At 31.7% G+C, this 18,902-nt stretch overlaps 2 protein-coding genes across 2 annotated transcripts; one reads left to right on the plus strand and one right to left on the minus strand.

The window, feature by feature from the left end:
- Nucleotides 1–818: 818 nt before the first annotated feature.
- Nucleotides 819–12,258, plus strand: LOC111028017. The gene is made up of 9 exons (XM_022306549.1): nt 819–3,291; nt 4,505–4,633; nt 5,146–5,283; nt 5,346–5,563; nt 7,224–7,337; nt 7,406–7,566; nt 8,485–8,869; nt 9,295–9,536; nt 11,123–12,258. The coding sequence occupies exons 1-9, from the start codon at nt 3,046–3,048 to the stop codon at nt 11,854–11,856; spliced, it is 2,367 nt and encodes a 788-aa protein (XP_022162241.1). The 5' UTR covers nt 819–3,045; the 3' UTR covers nt 11,857–12,258.
- A 3,163-nt stretch (nt 12,259–15,421) lies between these two features.
- LOC111027988 (tubulin beta-1 chain) lies at nt 15,422–18,739 on the minus strand. The gene is made up of 4 exons (XM_022306503.1): nt 18,542–18,739; nt 17,308–17,416; nt 17,035–17,230; nt 15,422–16,624 (listed from the first exon to the last, which is right to left on the minus strand). Exons 1-4 carry the CDS (start codon nt 18,596–18,598, stop codon nt 15,643–15,645), a joined length of 1,344 nt encoding a protein of 447 aa, XP_022162195.1. The 5' UTR covers nt 18,599–18,739; the 3' UTR covers nt 15,422–15,642.
- Between the last annotated feature and the right edge of the window lie 163 nt (nt 18,740–18,902).

The following is an 18,902-nucleotide window of genomic DNA, read 5'->3' on the forward strand; positions in this document are numbered from 1 at the left end:
GGGGGCCATGATGATTTGAAAATAGTAGTCATTTTTATTAATCTATCGATGATAATAATTTGTAAACATTTCCCAAGAATAATTAACATTAGATCCAATTTTACATCTATTTTTTTTATTTATGTAAAACTAGTTTTAAGGACTATTATCCTTAATACAAACATTTTAATAACTAAGAAACTACTCATTCGAATTTTGAATGTGGCACATCAAAATTTTCAAAAAGACTATCTATACTAATTAATTTACAGTAAAAGAGAGGGTTCTCATTTGAAAAACAGAAATTTGTACCACCACAGGACACTTTAAGCAGCAAAAAAAAATCAAGAATTTGAAAGTATGGTCTTTGAGTATTTTTAAAAATTCCAAAAATCATAATTTAAATAAATTCATTATTAAAGGAATAATGGGGTTGAACATGCTTGTTGAATCATCCTATATATTATATTATTATACTTTAAGAGTACCTATGTAATTGATTGTCAATACCTAAATTTCAGAGTTGGTCATAGAATATGAATATCACGTTATGGACTCACAATTTAGTGAGTTGCGGATTATATGAATTTATAATAATATTATGATTTATGAGGCCATGAATTCACATATGTTGCGGACTTATCATTTATGAACTTACAAAGCATTGTCATAATCTACCAGACAAAAATCGTTAGACAAAATAAAAATGTAATACCAACCGGATGCTATTGGGAAATATATAATTTTAATACAATAAAATACAAATCAGAGGAAGTACATATGAATGATAAATTATGTTATCGTGTCTGTGATTACGGAGCCGCGAGAGCACAGCATGGCACACGCTTATAATATATGTTAAGAGCGCATAAACCAAAACAACAAGTTACGAGTACCACACTATTCACACAATTCGAACACTGCAGACTGCAGTAGGATAGTTACGTTGATTGGCACGCAGCAACACTAAACAGATTTTGGTACAGGTACACGTATAGTCAAAGGCCGTAGGTATATATAGGTAGTATCATATATCTAATAATATAAAATAATATATTTTACAAAAAAGTTCTTCATCTGCAATTCATATTTAATATATATTCTTAAAATCTTGCGATGTATATCCTTCAATAATACATTTATTCAACTTCTGACTTTTGGACTTTCATACTTCATAGCCTATTCATATCTTTCCCTTTTAACCTATATTATAATGGAGACTTGCTTAGCATAATTACCCAATCATTTATCCTTAGTACACAAACTATCTTAATACAAACTATTATTAACCTATTCTGTGTATAACATTTTAAAATCCAATAAATAAATCGTATGCGCATTTAAACCAGGTGTTCTCTGATCTTACTGAACAAAAACACACCCACAAAATATTTATTAAGTTTTCAGAAAATTTGCATTTATATGTCTGTGCTAATTTAATGGTTTCCAACTCTTGTGACACTTCAACCCTGTGTAATTAATTATATCTGCTCGAATAAATTCCATTCTCATTTCGTAATAACCGAATATTTGTCTTGGGAAATGGACATACCTCTTTTCTTCTTCTTAACAATTTATTAAACGCATCATCATCCGAGTATAATTTTATCATTATCATTCATTTATTGCATTCCACCGACGATTAATGTTCGTGTCATTAACACGATTCGTATGCAAATACCTTTAGCAAAGTCAAAAGGTGTGAAAAAATTAGTAAAAATTAGTGAAAAAATTAGTAAAAAGGTGTGAAAAAATTGGGAAAAAGGGGTGAAAAAATTAGTAAAAAGGTGTGAAAAAATCAGTAATAATTAGTGTTTCCATATTCAATATCGATACATATTACTACATATCTGTTACAACTACTAATACTGTCATTTCCAGGTTTTATTATAATATTAAAATTAGTCCGTGTCACGACTCACGATGAAAAAATGAAAAATATCTTTAAACGCGGTTCGAGTTCTTGTCTTATTGATAATCTAACAACCCATACAGGCCAACCGCTAATTATCGTGTATTAGTAATAACTACTAATAAGTATTCAGTATTCAGTAATCACTGTATGAGTATAAAAATAAATACGCTACTCAGTATTGTACTATTGACTATTGTACTCGCCTATACTTCGACTTCGACTAAAATATAAAGACGCGGTTAGGTTAAACTAACGCGACCATTTTCAAGTTTGTACAATCTGGTATCAGTCTACATTTTCCGTATAGTACTGTTAGCTTTTTGAACACATAAAATAATAATAGTTTTTTGGTGTAATAACATGAACAATTTTGGGTACGAATATTTTAATTTTTCCTATATGAAAACAAAAAAACTTTTTTTAACTTAACTTGAGTTAAAAAGTTAATATTACATTTTGGTTAACTCTTAACTTAGTTTAATTGATAGAACATTTTGAATTAACTTTTAACTATTAACTTGATTTAGATTTTAATTTAACTTAACTTCACTGAGTTAAAAAATATCATTAACTTGCCCAGCCTTGTAATAAATATAGTCCTCTGGTTCGTGGCTAATTGGGAGACACCACTTATGAGAGGTAGTGAGGTACAATTGTTTTTAAACTTATAATACTCCTATTGTAATATTAAGTAATAATAACATAGCTGTTTAACAAGAATAGAACTCATTAAGTGCTTAAAATGTAAAATATCATGATGATTTTCATGTTGTAAATATTTTCGTTTTTAAAGGCTTAAAACTCAGAGATTCAACACTACCTCTCCCAAACATTAGGTTTCTTAATCATTTAAATACTGAACACTACAGGACCGTATTAGCACAAGGATCTAGGGCCTACGGTAGTGTTAATCCGGGCCTGAACGGTTGTACCTAATAATATGTATTTGTAATATGTGTGTTATACTGCTGACCCCACTTGTTGTATTAAATATTAATATAGAAATGTAAGTGGTCTCGCGTTTCTATGGCTTACAAAATAACAACTTTACCTACTAATTTGATTTTAATTTCGTTTCTACCTCAAGATTGGTAGGTATTTGGTTGTATACGTATTACGTATATTATGTTTATTTGTTGTATACCTATACGATGAGGTTTACGATATTATTCCTCCAAATTATGTATTTAGTATTTCGAGTAGTTGGTGAATCTATTGGATACCACTGTACGGGTTCAAATAGTGGTAATATACATTTTAAATGCATAAAAACACCGTGCAACGGAACTTGCGGAACGATAATCGACTACGTAGATAAACCAGGACCGGACATAGTTATCGATACCAACAATAAGGTGCTGTTGAATCTCGAAATCGAAAACATTTCTACTATCCACGTAAGTTGTACCTTTTGACTCTAGCTATTAGTAGGCAGTGCGTTATATCCTTAATCCTTATACATATTAATATATTGTTATAATACACTTAATATTTTACATTCATAACGTATTAAACACTAATCAAAGGAAGCAATCTAAATAGAATAGATTTTATGTCCACCTTGTAAAAGTATTTATTAAATAGTCACATTTCCGTGGACATAACATAACTATATATGTATCAATAGGTAGGTACCTAACCTACCTATTATATACCTATATTATGATAAAAGTTGCCATTTTATTTAAAAGAATATTAATGCACTGGTTATACACAGAATATGACCATTAAATATTTGACAGTCACTATTATGACGATGACATAGTAATTTATATGATGTGAGAGTACCTATGGTTGTTACCAATGGTTTGACTATATGATGAGTCTTTTGAACCTTTTTATATACTTGCGCCCTGCAATTACCTGTAGTTTTAAAAAAGAATGACTAAAACTCACATCTTTTTTTTAATATTATCTCATGTATCTTAGTTATAAACTATCTCTTTCACATTTAAACTAGAACAAATTTATTTAATAGCAGAGTAGATAAAAAAATGGATATCAGTAATTTTCAAGTAAAAAATTAAAAAGTGTATCATAGTGTCCAATCAAATAACCATAATATGAACATTTTTTACATTACCTTTTTTTTTGATATTATTGATTTTAATTTGATCTACTTATAAATAATTTAAACTAATAATAATAATTATAATTATAATAACTTAATAATAATGTCATTACTGGATAAGACTGCTAATACATAAATTAAATCTATTATTATTTATCAGAGCTTGATTGAAAAGTAAACAAAAAAATAATAATAGAATAGAATTTTGTAAAAAAATCTGTCAAAATGTAGGTATGTTTACAAAAAAAAAACAATCAAATTATCAAACGATTTTAGTGATGATGCAATTTACCGTCGTCCGACATCGTTGTAATCCCTATTAAGAAATATAACCTTGAAACTAAGTACAAAATGTTATTATTGTTATTGTTGTTTTTTTTAACTACTTGTTATTTGTCCTCGTCAAAGAAATAAGTCTTTGACAATAAATTATAATATAAATCATAAATTATTATAGGTAAAATGTGTACCTACATAATAATATAACTCATAATATGATAGTTATTTTAAAATATGAAATATGTTTCAATTTTTACCAGGTGATATTTATTAACTACGTTCGTGATTCAGTAAATTTAAATAATACAACCTATCGTCTTTTGAAGCCAATCGTTTTAAAAGTTCAGTTGGATGGACCAAGAGAATTATACAAGTTACGTTTTATAAACGTGAGTGTTTTTATTTTTATTATTATTTTCTATTAAGTGACGATCATGAGAACTAACAATTGATAGCTATGTGTCACTGTTATTTTAGTAAGATAATTAAAAACAATTAAAATTTATATCTTAATAATACATTGTATCTGTATTCCTTACTGTCTGAACTTTAAAGCAAATTAGGTACGTCATATTATTATTCCTAAATTTACGTGGATCTTCGTAAGACGTAAGTCGTTGCATAAATTACGTGAATAAGTATTTTCCCTAAACACTAAACCAGAAATTATCAATTAATATTTTTGAAGGGCCGAATTTGGAATATAGTAAAGGCAAAAATCCAAGAAACTAATGAATACAATATATATTGTGATTTCACCATAAAAAATAATTATTTCTTATCATCTGCTTAAGTGACCTACAATATAGATACTGCTTAACTAGAGTGCATTGAATATACACATTTTAGTTATTTATATTACACGCAATTATTATGTGTTTATAATTTTTTATTTTTCAAGTACGTAAATGGTGGGCCGACAGAAGAAGTGATCAGTAAAGCGACCAGGAATAATTACTTAGGATGTAATTCTGGAAATTTTATCCCCACGTGTGGTATACAGTATTATAACTTAAATGAGCCGGTGCCTTTTTCGGAAGCAAGTAAACTAATTTTTGAAGTTAACAAAATAATAACCATAAATTCTTCCTGTTCACAAAGGGTTTTTGTTGTTCGTGTCTCGATTCGGTCAATGTTGCTCGTCAACAAAGATCATCAGAGGTACTGAACAGAAATAACATTTCAATAACAACCCACACTGATGTCGTTGTTCAACCGAGGGGCGAGCAAGATTGTACGAGCATCAGTAGAAGTCCCGAATACGCAAATTCATTTACTTACCACGAAAGTGCGCATTGTTTTAGATATAGCGATTTATGGTAATACCTATGTCCTAAATGTAAAAACTTAAAGTGATATTATTTAAAATTCTAAGCGGAGTGATGCATGTATAATGTATATACAATATATATATTAGCAAAATGCTAAGATCTTCAATTTTGAGGGTGACTTCTCGTGGAAATTAGATCTAGTTGATACTTTTAAGAAGTCAAAATTGAAAATTCCCGGAACTTTTCATAATAATCTGGAAATACAGTAAAAGCAAAACTGGAATATTTCCCAAAATCAGTTGTCAACAAAACCAATTAGTTAGGTAGATATTTTATTTTGTTGTAACTTGTAATTCAAAAACCATCTACCTTAGATAGTACTTGAAATTTTCACCGAATCTTTGTGCAGCATTTCATATACATAGTATTAATTTGATTCTTTTTAAACTATTTATAAACATTTTAAATTTTCCTTTTTTTTTCCTATAAATGTCGATAAAAAAAGTACTCGGTTAAAAAGCTTGAAATTGTACCTAATATACAAGTCTCTCGTACGTTTTCATTATATCTTATTAAAAATATATAGGCAGGTTCTTTTTAAAAGACATTTCAAACACAAATGTGGACGAAATTAAGTATTCAAAAAAAATAATGATTTTAATTTAAAAATTTCTTATTCTAAAATAATTTAAGTGAAAAAACTGTTGCTTCTGCAAGCTATACGATACAGGCTAAATTATTTTTGTTATAGTCAATCACTTTTAAATAAATCCATAATATTTTTAGTTGATTATACATTTTGTTCATCTCTGATTATACAGTTAAAACGAAGCGATGATTGTTTTGGTTTTATATAGTTTTTTTTTTTTATTTATCATTGAATTCGAATTTAATACATCCATTACAGTGTCTACAGTCTACTCAATTACGATTTGCGAGGTGCACTAGACACCTACTCTGTGCCAGATCTTGAAATCTGGGGGCCCCTGTGCAAAAGATAATTTTTTTTTGGCCTCTTAAAAAAACGCCATCATAAGGTACTTACTTATTTTACTTTTTGTCACTTGTTTTAATTAAAAAACAAATTTATTGTGAATTACAATATACAATGTACATACAATTTAAAATAAATCTTTAGCCGTTCAAATAGTTTTAAATTATAATAGAATATCTGCTTAATTATGAAACATGTATATCCATAATATCGGGATCTCTTACTATTACAGAGCGACGGGGCTCCAGTAGTCCAGTGCGCCAGTAGTTTACCACTGCACCTACTTGACTTCCCCGATTTTATTGAATAGAGCTCAATATAAATTATAATGCAACATTCACATCTAAAATTAGTAGAATTTACAATACCTTCATTAAAATACACAACAAAACATGCATTTTTCGTATATTATTAAAATGTGCAAAAATATGCATTGCACATATAAAAAATGAAATTAAAAAATGGCCATTTATACCAATATGAGGCTATTTGTAGTTATTAATGAACTATTTTTAAACGGCATTTCAAAAATAATCTACTAGTGATATACGTTTTTCGCTAATTAACTATTACACCAAAGAACACAAAATCAATAAAAATGATAATTGCAACACACACAACTGTAGGGGAAGGGGGCACCAACCACCGATCATTAATATAGCAATATTATTACAGCTATCAGGCAATATTTATATTTTATCATAACTGATGCAGGTTCAATGTTTATAAAGTAGAGAAATTGGAAACGGTCTTACCACTGACACTGGAATTATTCAAAAAAAGCGAAAGTAGCGTTTACGTGCTCCACCAACAATGTTTTTCGTCATCGTAAAAACAAATATAATTTAATTAATAAGTATATAAAAAAGTTTATGTATGTATATATATTTCTACAGATCATCCAACAACAAACTGACAATTTTCAAGGATTTAGTATCGTACCGGGCTGAGGTCAAAGGTTTAAATGAAACAGTCGATAACGACCTAATGGCCATGTTTGTTCTGATACCTCAGGATGTGCCCAAAAAGTATCAAAATGGGCTCCCACACTTAAAAGGTACCTATGCTGTAAAAGAATACAGAAGTACGCACTACAGTATTGCATAGATATTAGCTACTATAGTAATATAATAATGTCAACTAATTACGTTGGTCAACTGTAGTCTGTAACTTCGGCACATTTCACTGATTCAATATCATCAGGTTTTATTTTTTATTCATTCATAACACATAATCATATAATAATATGCCTTTTGGTCGGCTTGAAAAACAAGTCGTTATGATGTTTGAATTTATTTGTTGATATCAGTAGAGTATCCAGAATTTTTCTTTGGTTGTGAGAAGGGGTGGCTTAGGGCCAGTTGTACAGTCTGTGATTAAAGTTAATCACAGTTTAACCGGCCGAATTTGGCCGGTTAAATATCTGTTATCAGCTGATTAAGCGTAATCGGAGTTTAATCACAGACTGTACAACTGGCCCTTAGTGTAATTTGTTATGCAAGAAACTCGATTACGTTGCTTCATAAGGTTGGTATGACAAAGCGGTCCTCATCCGGTGGCATTCGAAGAAAATCTCGCTTTGAGAATAAAAAATTAATTATATATTATTATGCAATAAGTGAATGCGTACAGCATGCAAAATCACTTGAATGATTTGAGTATGAAAGTTAACACTACAAAATATAAAGGGCGATATTGACGACCTATTGTTAATTCAAAATCAAAACAACACTGAAATTCTCATTAAAGTATTCAAACTACTTGTCTTATTATCATGAAAAATAATGAAAAAATGATAAAATGTTCACAAAAAATAATCGAGGTTTTACCAAATATATATATATATCTATCTAACTCTCTCCGTCCTTAATATGTTTTATCAATTTTATTGTTATTTACTAGTATAATTTGAAATTGTTTGCAATTTATTCTGAATAAATTACATCAATAACTTAAGTGACGCGCTCTTTTGCAGATCGAGGGGCCGGAAAGTACCTCGCGATCCATCCGAGTAGGATGTCGAAAAACGGAGGTGCCGAATGCGACCGAATTGGAGTGGAACCAATAGGTTTCTACGAGCAACCGGACAGGTGTTATCGGCCTAGGGGCAGCTGTCTCGGCCGACAGCCTGTTCAACTGCTGCAGGAGCGAGAGGGAGACTGCGGCGGGGAACCATTGGCGGGTGCCGGAAGTAGTCGTCTGTTCATCGAAGACTATGTGCAAGGTGACATCAGTTTCGACAACGTCGCCGAGCACATTGTCGTAGACCGTCTGTCGTTCTCGCCCGCGGCCGAAGCCTCTTTGTCCGTGCACAGCGTCGGAGAGATCAGACTGGACGACAACGCCGTCGTCAATGACAAGTATTACCTATATTCATTTTAATGGTTTTTATTGGATGAAGACAATGAAGTGCTTCAGGAGGTACCTATAATCTATATATTATGTTTTCCTTTGAATAGTATAATTTGTTTTACTATGTTTTTTTTTTTGTAAATCTGACTATCTGACCGGCCTCCTGGTAGTACCTATGTATTAAAATTTATAATAAAAAAATGTTTTCGTTATCGGCATGTATGATTTAAAAGTAGTATAATGAGGGATTTTCCATAGTTTTAATTACAAACTAGTTAGGTCCGTAATGTGTAGTTACTGTGTACTGATCTAACTTATAACGTATATATTATCATTCTATGATATTATAAATTTCAACTTTCAACTTTCAACCATATAATATATTGTGATAAGTTATAACACTCTTTTGTTATAATATTTGACATTTCCATAGGATTTTGATTCAGATAAGCGAAATACATGCGATTTTCGGTAAGGACTGTAATAACACAGCAAAATTGCGAGTATTCGTGACGAATTTGGGTCTGGAAACAGCAGAGTTCTTCATCGAAGTTTCTAATCAGTTTGACTTGAAAAAACACAAAAACCAACACAGGCAAGTAATCGTACATCCCCAACAGACCGGAAAGATTAATTTAGAGTTCGAATGCCATGCCAACGACTGTAGCCCAACTGGTGAGCGATATTTATCTTTTTAAATAGGTATTCGTCAGATATATTGCAATGAATTTACATACTACAAACGTCGTATAGTACCACACTTCCACTTGCAAGTCCTATTGAATATCGAAACGACGAACGTGATTTATTTGATTTTATAAGTTATAAGTCATAACATTTTTATGCCATTAATCAAAGGTGCCCACAGAAATAAAACAGGAGGAGGGGTGAAAAATCTCTGATAATAAGCACCTACCATTTTTTGGTGTTTACAAGCACTAAAACAATCAATATCAACGCCCCCCCCCCCTAGGTACTCCACTACTTCTATGAGTGTTCATTATTTGAGTAGTACCTACTCGTAGAGCAAATATTAAGAATAGGAATAAGCCGAAACCTATTTGAATACCATGTTTCAGATAGAAAATCAGATATGTATGCTTTTATGTAAATATGTAATTTTTGGAATTTCAAAAATTTTCATATAAATAAATAATACATAGGAAAATCCACAAAAAACAATCCAATTTAAGTCTTTAGCTTTTTGTTCTAACTGATAAAAAAGTATCAATCCTGTATCATTTCAAACTATCACCAATATTGAAGCTTCGGTTATTTTCCACTTAAGTATATTATATTATATATAATACATTTACACGTTCTGAAACGAGTATGACTGTTTTCCACCAACAATTATATTTCGATTACCGATAGAAAAAATTAATTTACTATTTTAGATATTTTTTGAGAATCTAAATCCATCTGCGAATTGTAAATATTATTTATTAGTTATTTCAATATATATGCGCCTCACCTCATCGTATAGTCTCTAATCTCTATGCCATATCAAGGTCTTTAGTTTAGTGTCTACATAATACATTAAATTGGATTAAATCAAAATTAAACGAATAGTATACAGTACTATAAAAGTATAAATAGTACCTATAGGTACAGTATAAATATTAATTATTACAAACGCCACTAATTTAGCGTCAAAATATTCTAAAATAACATTACATAAAAAATACAAAAATGTTATTAACTACAAGTTTCACTATACGAAAAGAACTATTTTTCTTAAAACCTCCAACACGTGATGCGTTTTTGAGCTGTAGGTATATTCAATTATATTAGGCATTGAAAAAATGTTTGTAAATTAGCATGATACGCCCATGATGTACTCGTTATCACTTCGATATTTTCAAACATTATACAAAAAAACGCAATCAACACAGTTAAATAATTAATTTTAAAAATCAATACGGAATGTTGCACGTATGTAGTCAGGCGTGACTAAATAGATTTCGTCAGCTTCTGCGGTAACCCTCCCGATAACAGGTTCCGACCGCGATGAAATAATATTAACAAAAACAATAATACGGTATAGAAGTTCTCAAAAAATATCTAATATTACGATAAATTTTTTTTTTCTGGAAACCAGAATATAACCTTTGGCAGAAAACGGACATTGTGATAACGGGGAGGGTCACTTTGGCGGAAAACTGAAACTCTTAACTGAAAGTTTAGTGTCAACACTCCCGACCTCGAGTGAGTGCATCAATGTGAGCCGTGACATTTATTCCGGTGTGTCTATTTTCCAGTGCGATTGTACATCGACCACACCTCCGCTGTCTCATTGGCGTCTAGAAAATTCAAGGTCGTTCGTGATTCCAGCTGCTACTGCCTGTGGCACAAACGGTGCAAGTGTTACCAGACTGATTCACAATATTCCACCGGTGACAGATGGTTGAGCCAGGCAGAGTACAAAAGTGCGGGGTTCCTAGGAGACGTGCCACCCAGAGCAGCGGTCACTCAGATGGCCGTCAGAGACTGGGACACGCTGGTCGCCGGTCTGGTATTGATGATCGGGTACCTAGTCTTGGCTCTGACTCTGGGCCTGCTCAAAGCTGTGTCACCATACAGCAGCCACTGGCTATGGATGGTCGGATCCGGTAAGCGACAGATAAACGTGTACAAGGAACCGGAACTCAGACGGCGCCCAATGATCTGGGACGACCATGGTTACTGCGTGCACCCCGTAACCAAGTCCCGAAACATACGGCTGATGGACAGCGGTCAGGAGTTCGTCGCCAACGCGCTGTTCTTTGTCTGCCTGCCGACCACGGTGTGCCGGTGGTTCTACAGCCAGACGAAGGATTACCATTCCTTGACTCAAATCGAGCCTTCATGCTCGTTTCTGGCCGACCAGAAGACCCACGATGATTCATTTCAGCTGCAGGCCAGTGATAGCGATTTGCAGCGGGACACTATCTGTAACAATTCCCAGACTTCAAAGTCCAGTTCGCCGGATTGCAAAGCGCTACTAGATAGCTGACCATACATTAACCTGCTTTCAGTAGTACTTGAAGTCTTGAAGTATGCCCCATTTTAATGTTCTCTACTTTAATGCATTAATGTAAATTATAACAGTACGCAGTGGTCGGCAAGTTCCTTTCGAGCTCCCATATTAGCGTTTCAAAAACTACAGTTGAAAACTTAAAAATGCAAATTATTGCAAAACATTCCCACAGTCACTACCGCCCAAAATCATCGTTGTAAAATATTTTCTAAAACTCAATTTATGAAAGAAAGACACGTTTAAAATCATCGTTAGTACTTTTGGGTCATTATTATATTTTACCGGCCTTCACCGAATAAAGCCGTAGTGAATTTAATTCTTTAAGTAATTGTCCTACTTTGTTATATGAATAATAAAATAACGATTTTGTACCTAATATTATGTGTACATCATTAAATGAGTATTTTATGGGGCAAAGTCCCTAATTCACCAGGCCAATTATTGTTAAAAAAAATTAAGTACTTTTTTATTGAATACTTACCTAGTGATTACCTATATATCATAAATATACAAAAATAATAATAATACAAAAGTACAAAAAAAAATAATTCAGAGAACGTATTTGAATATTTTTTTCAAAAAGTATTGAAATAGTATAAGAATAAAGAAAAGTTCCTATTTGAATACATGTATTCGTCATTCGAGTACTTTACAAGACTATTAATTACCTATACGGCTATACATAATTTTTGTACTTTATTATGTATAGTATATATATATCTACCTTTATATATATAAACCTATGAATAAGTGAAACAGGAATCCATACAAAGTACTAAGTAGGTATCTATATCTAATGTCTAAGTAAGTGTATCAATATTGTAATCAGAATGAAAAAATAATTAAGTACTGATCGCCTGAATGTAAAAGTATCGATTAATACCTTATTCAATTATAAATACAAGCTTAAAAAGGGTGTGAGGGTACACCCTGCTGGCCTGCTACACCCCCCCCCCTAAATGGCTCCCCAGTCATAAAGAATAATTAGAAAAAAAAATTTTAATACCTAATTAAATTATTGTGTGATGTGTGCAACTTTTACTTAATTACATGATAGATAGACAATATCGAACGAAACAATATATCATAGCCCATAGGATAAAAGAGCAGTAACTATTTTTCATATATTGTAGCGAAGAGGAGGAATGAAAAATATAGAGGTAGTGACTATGGGTCTCTTCTTGTGTCATACACTCATACCTCTTCATTGCGAGACGTATAAAGAAGAAAAGCCATTGGTGAAAATCACAGAGGTGCTAAGGATGCCCAACAACCTAAATGTCAATGCTAGCACCCCAAATCTGATGATTATCATTTATCTTAATAATAACTAAACATTTTAAAGACGTGTCACTGTCATGGCTCAAACTCAAGATAGGCTATTGGACATATCTATCCAGTGGTCGAAGTGGGGGGGGGATACGGGGGGATACGGAGGGATGACATCACTCTACTTTTTTGTATTTTCATTTTTCATCCCTCTACTTATTTTGTTTAAAATAACGCATTCCTCTTAAAACTTGTGTTTTAAAATGAAATAATTATTATGATTTTTATATTTATATCTATGTATAAGAAAACTTTTTATTTTTCGTATAGGCCTAAATCTGAATTGTAAGGCACCCCTCCACTTATCTTGAGCCATTTCGACCACTGTATCTATCCATATAGATAGAGATAGGTATCGATGGGTAGTCCTTTACAAATGTCCACACTTCCCTGTAATTACGTATTTCTAGTATAATTACAGTAAAATTTCCATATTATGACGAACTTTCAACTAAACAAAATGTTTAACTAAATATTTTTAAGAACCAAATGTATTTTATTTTACGAAATTCTCTACAATACGATTTTTTGTGTTTCCCATGAGGTCATGAAACTTTGAAATATGGACATAGCACTGTGCTAGTGCCACTGTACATATTATTTAACTTAATAAATCATAATTTGATTTACATACATTTTTATAATTATGGCTGAGTTTAATGCAGTGAAAAACCTTAGAAGATGCATTTAAAATCTCACTGTTCATAATATATCCCCTGGGAAACTAATTCAATATATAAACAATAACATAGGTATTAATTTGGAGAAAAAGAACTTTTGTGCCCCTTAAAAATCTCTACGGTTGATAATTATATAAATAACAATATATATTTTTTAAGTAATATTGTAAACTATTTAATCAAGAATGTCGATGTTAGCAGTACCGCAACTATCTGTTGGGGTCTTAGAAAGAAAGACAAGTACCCCGATCAGGTCATACCGATTGGGTTTGACTTTTTTTTTTTTTATTTGAAATAAACAATCTGTATAATTTGCACAATAAGCTTATATGATATAAGTACATGATACGTGACAGGCGTGATTTAATCATCCACCCATTAGTGACTCTTGACTAATTGATTAATTATTTTAATTAATTTTTATTATAATTACATAATTTATATTTTTTTTTTTGGGGGGGGGAGACGTTAGACATTAAAGTTTTGTAATAGGTCGCGGCACCACTTCCTTTTCAGTCTGCGGTTAGGATTTCCAGGTAATGTAAGGATAGAAAGATCGTTTATGAGAGGGTTAGGGTGTGAATGGAGTCGTTTGTGAAAACGAGTGTAAAAAATGCGTGCTTCCTCAACTATTGTTCTCATATGGAGATCGTTATGCAGAGTATAGTTAGAAATATAGGGTGGAGCATTAGCTTTGACTTTAAATAATATATTTTATCATATATTACAATTTAATCTCTAAATCCATTTGAACAAACCAAGACGAAATGTCATCAGTGGGTGGCTTCTTTCTTCAAATGTATGTAAAATGATGTTTAATTGTCGATATTTCCCTTATCGCACATATACTTATTATGTCTTAGATATAGATTGTATATTTTCTTCTAAAAATAAAAAAAAATCTATTTGTTCTGGGCCATCTGCCTACCTCACCAGTTATTACAAAATTATATTTTGAGTTTTTCTAAGACACTATTTATAATTAAGCTTTGATCTCCCAATAGATATCTAGTTGTGGCACTGGGTGGAAGCAAGTGTAGATGACCATCAGCAAATCCCGAATTCACACACAACTAAATTGAATACCTAATATTTTACATTATATTGTTGTATACTTTTGCATAATTAAATACAATTACAATGAATACATTTCAAAATGTGTAAGAAAATAAATTATAACTTTCATTCAATATAAAGTAGCATGACACCCATAACTACACATGAATTGGGAAAAGTCAAGACTTAAGTTTTTAGGTGATTTTTATGTAATTAACTAAGTTCTCAAGTCCCCTTAAAACAACAAAAAAAAGTTGCAAATAATATTTTAGTCTACTACTTAACATTTATAACCTATTTCAAGTCAAGAAGCAGTACCTACTATTAATTATGGTAACCATAAATTAATTGTTTCGTAATTATCTTGTTAAAATATTATCTTAATATTTTGGTGAATTTAACCATAGCATCACTTAATTAAATAATAACTGAAAGGATTGAAAAAAATATATCAATACAATGAAATACAAATAATATTCATGTGCTTGAAAATAGTTTTAAATTTTAATCTCATAAAGCTATATTGTTCAATTATAATAATTCAAAATAAAAAAGCAGTGTTTTTTAGTATGAGGGAAATGTATCATGGAATGAAAAAGCATTAAGTATAAAAAAATAATGGATTAATATACAGAATTTTTTTTAAAATAAAAAGTAACAAAAAATGACATTTTAAAGCTAATTGTTTAAAAAAAGTCTAGTTTTCATCAACTTCTTGTTCTTGTTCTTCATCAAATTCAGCTTCCTCATCAGCGGTAGCTTCTTGGTATTGTTGGTATTCAGATACTAAATCATTCATGTTGGATTCGGCTTCAGTGAATTCCATCTCATCCATACCTTCACCAGTATACCAATGCAAGAAAGCCTTACGCCTGAACATAGCAGTGAATTGTTCACTGATTCTCTTGAACAACTCTTGGATAGCTGTAGAGTTACCAATAAATGTAGCAGACATTTTAAGACCTCTTGGAGGAATATCACACACTGCAGTTTTAACATTGTTGGGAATCCATTCAACGAAGTAGCTCGAATTTTTGTTCTGAATATTTAACATTTGTTCATCAACTTCTTTCATGGACATACGGCCACGGAATACAGCTGCTACTGTTAGATAACGTCCATGTCTTGGGTCACATGCTGCCATCATGTTTTTGGCATCAAACATTTGTTGGGTAAGTTCGGGAACGGTTAGTGCCCTGTATTGTTGGCTTCCACGAGAAGTAAGAGGAGCGAAACCAGGCATGAAGAAATGTAACCTGGGGAAAGGAACCATGTTGACGGCGAGTTTACGGAGATCAGCATTCAATTGACCAGGGAACCTGAGACAAGTGGTCACTCCAGACATAGTCAAAGAGACTAAGTGGTTTAAGTCACCGTATGTTGGTGTTGTAAGTTTTAATGTACGGAAGCAAATGTCATACAAGGCTTCGTTGTCAATACAGTAGGTTTCATCAGTATTTTCTACCAATTGGTGAACTGAAAGGGTAGCATTGTAGGGTTCTACAACAGTATCTGACACTTTTGGAGAGGGTACAACAGAATATGTGTTCATTATTCTGTCTGGGTATTCTTCACGGATTTTGGAGATCAATAAGGTTCCCATACCAGAACCAGTACCACCACCCAAGGAATGTGTCAATTGGAAACCTTGAAGACAATCACAGCTCTCAGCTTCTTTCCTAGAAGAAAAAAAACAATTAAAATAATGGTTACAATATTATCATTATTCAATTTTTTGTGTAATGTAAAAACAAAATTACAAAATTCATCAAAATATAATATGAATTTTCATCTTGCACCAGCAGCATTACAAATAAAAAATAAATTATTGTGTAAATAATACAATTAGATCGTAATAATTACGATTAAATATTGATGGTTGAGAAACAATCCAAATTTTTTTATAAAAAAGCAATGTTTCAATTTATCCATAATAACTGTACTCTACATATTAAAAATATTTCAAAAAAGTAAAAAGGTCCCCCCCCCCTATCATTACAATTTAAAAGTGTAAAATCAAATTGTGTTTAAATAATTGTTTATTTTAATACTCTGCATAGTATTCCACATTATTAATAATACAACTTACCTGACAACATCTAATACTGAATCTACAAGCTCAGCACCCTCTGTGTAATGACCTTTAGCCCAATTGTTTCCAGCACCTGACTGTCCGAAGACAAAGTTGTCTGGTCTGAAAATTTGACCAAAAGGTCCAGATCTGACAGAGTCCATGGTACCAGGTTCCAAATCAACCAAAATGGCACGAGGTACATACTTTCCACCTTAAATTATTTTCATATATTAGTTAATATATTATTTTAATTTAAAATGTTTTATAACAAATTAAAAGATACATTACCTGATGCTTCATTGTAGTATACATTAATACGTTCCAGCTGGAGATCAGAGTCTCCGTGGTAGGCTCCAGTTGGGTCAATGCCATGTTCATCAGAAATGATTTCCCAGAACTACAAAATAAGAAATTAAAAATAAAATACATTTTGAAGGGCAATATATTAAAATATGTATGTTGGTACAATACTATAATAGATGATATAAAAAAAAAAACAGTTATGATTTTGAGTTTAATATATTCAAAAATTAAATCCGGCAGTTTTAGAACCAACACTAAATATAACATGTTCAAAATAATTACATTTTTTTCTCATTCATACTTTTATTAATTAGGTTAAGAATATAAAGCATCCATTAATAAAAACAAGTACTAATGTACCTTTAGTAATTATTATGTTACGGTTGACTTATGATGCATAAAAAATACAAAACTAGTAGCAATAATTTAAATCATATACAACATTAACAAGGAAAAATGTCAAAAAAAAAACACGTAAGAATGGCAATGAAATGAACTGCCTTGAACAGCAATTCAAATATCTAATTTATTTAGTAGGCCATACAAATTATAACGCAAGAGTGGAATACATTACCTCTATTTAGTTAATAAGTACCTATTAAATAAAATTATAAAACTGTCATCAATTGACCATAAGTCCATAACTAATCATGGAATAGTAAAAACATACAAATTAATAAAGAACTAACATGTAAGTATTAAAAAATACAATATACACTGTTTCAGCATAAAGTGGAGCCATTTTCATAATTAAAATACATTAGTAATCACAACAAAAAACCATAAGATACAATAACCGTTTTTTTTTTAAAAAAAGTGAACAAATTTACACAAATACACGATTAACACTTGGGGATCAGCAAAAATGATCAAAAAAAAGTAGGCGATTCACACGAAAACGATTCTCACACATGTCAGATGGATCTCTAGACCGCATCCTTTGTTTACATCCACAACCGTTTTGACTTTCAAACTTGCCCACGCTATGGTTTGAAAACCGGTTAGAATAATAGTGTTCACAAACTTAAGGAGAAACGCTGAGTATTAAAAATGAAATTATGTTTCGTTATCCAAACTACAATCGAAGATACTGAAACTCAAGTAACCGTGGAAAAAACACCGGTTCAAGATACCCCGATATTATCTTGACCCGACCGCCATGTTTAAGTAAACGATCAGACCGAACACTGTTGGTTTTATTAAATGATATAATATTTACCTTGGCTCCGATCTGGTTACCGCACTGACCGGCTTGGATGTGTACGATCTCCCTCATGTTTAAAGTATAAAGTGAAAATTAAAAAAATTAAAAAATTAAAAGTGCTTGAGTGAGAAGCTTGAGATGGTTGAGGTACAGTAAGGCGACCGTCTCGAACGCTACAGAGAAATAAAATGGCTACGGCACGGGTTTTGTCGGTTTTGTGGCGTTGGCGACGCACCAGCAACCCCGCTCCGGCCGACGCCCTTGGAGCGTTCCGATTGGCTGATTGCCACAGTGTTGCCAACATAAACAAGCCGAAATAACGATTTTTCTCGTTATTTCCTTTGATTTTTTTTTCATCTACCTTCCGCACGATGCA

Source organism: Myzus persicae, unplaced genomic scaffold (assembly GCF_001856785.1).
Source record: "Myzus persicae strain clone G006 unplaced genomic scaffold, MPER_G0061.0, whole genome shotgun sequence".
Lineage (NCBI taxonomy): Eukaryota > Metazoa > Arthropoda > Insecta > Hemiptera > Aphididae > Myzus > Myzus persicae.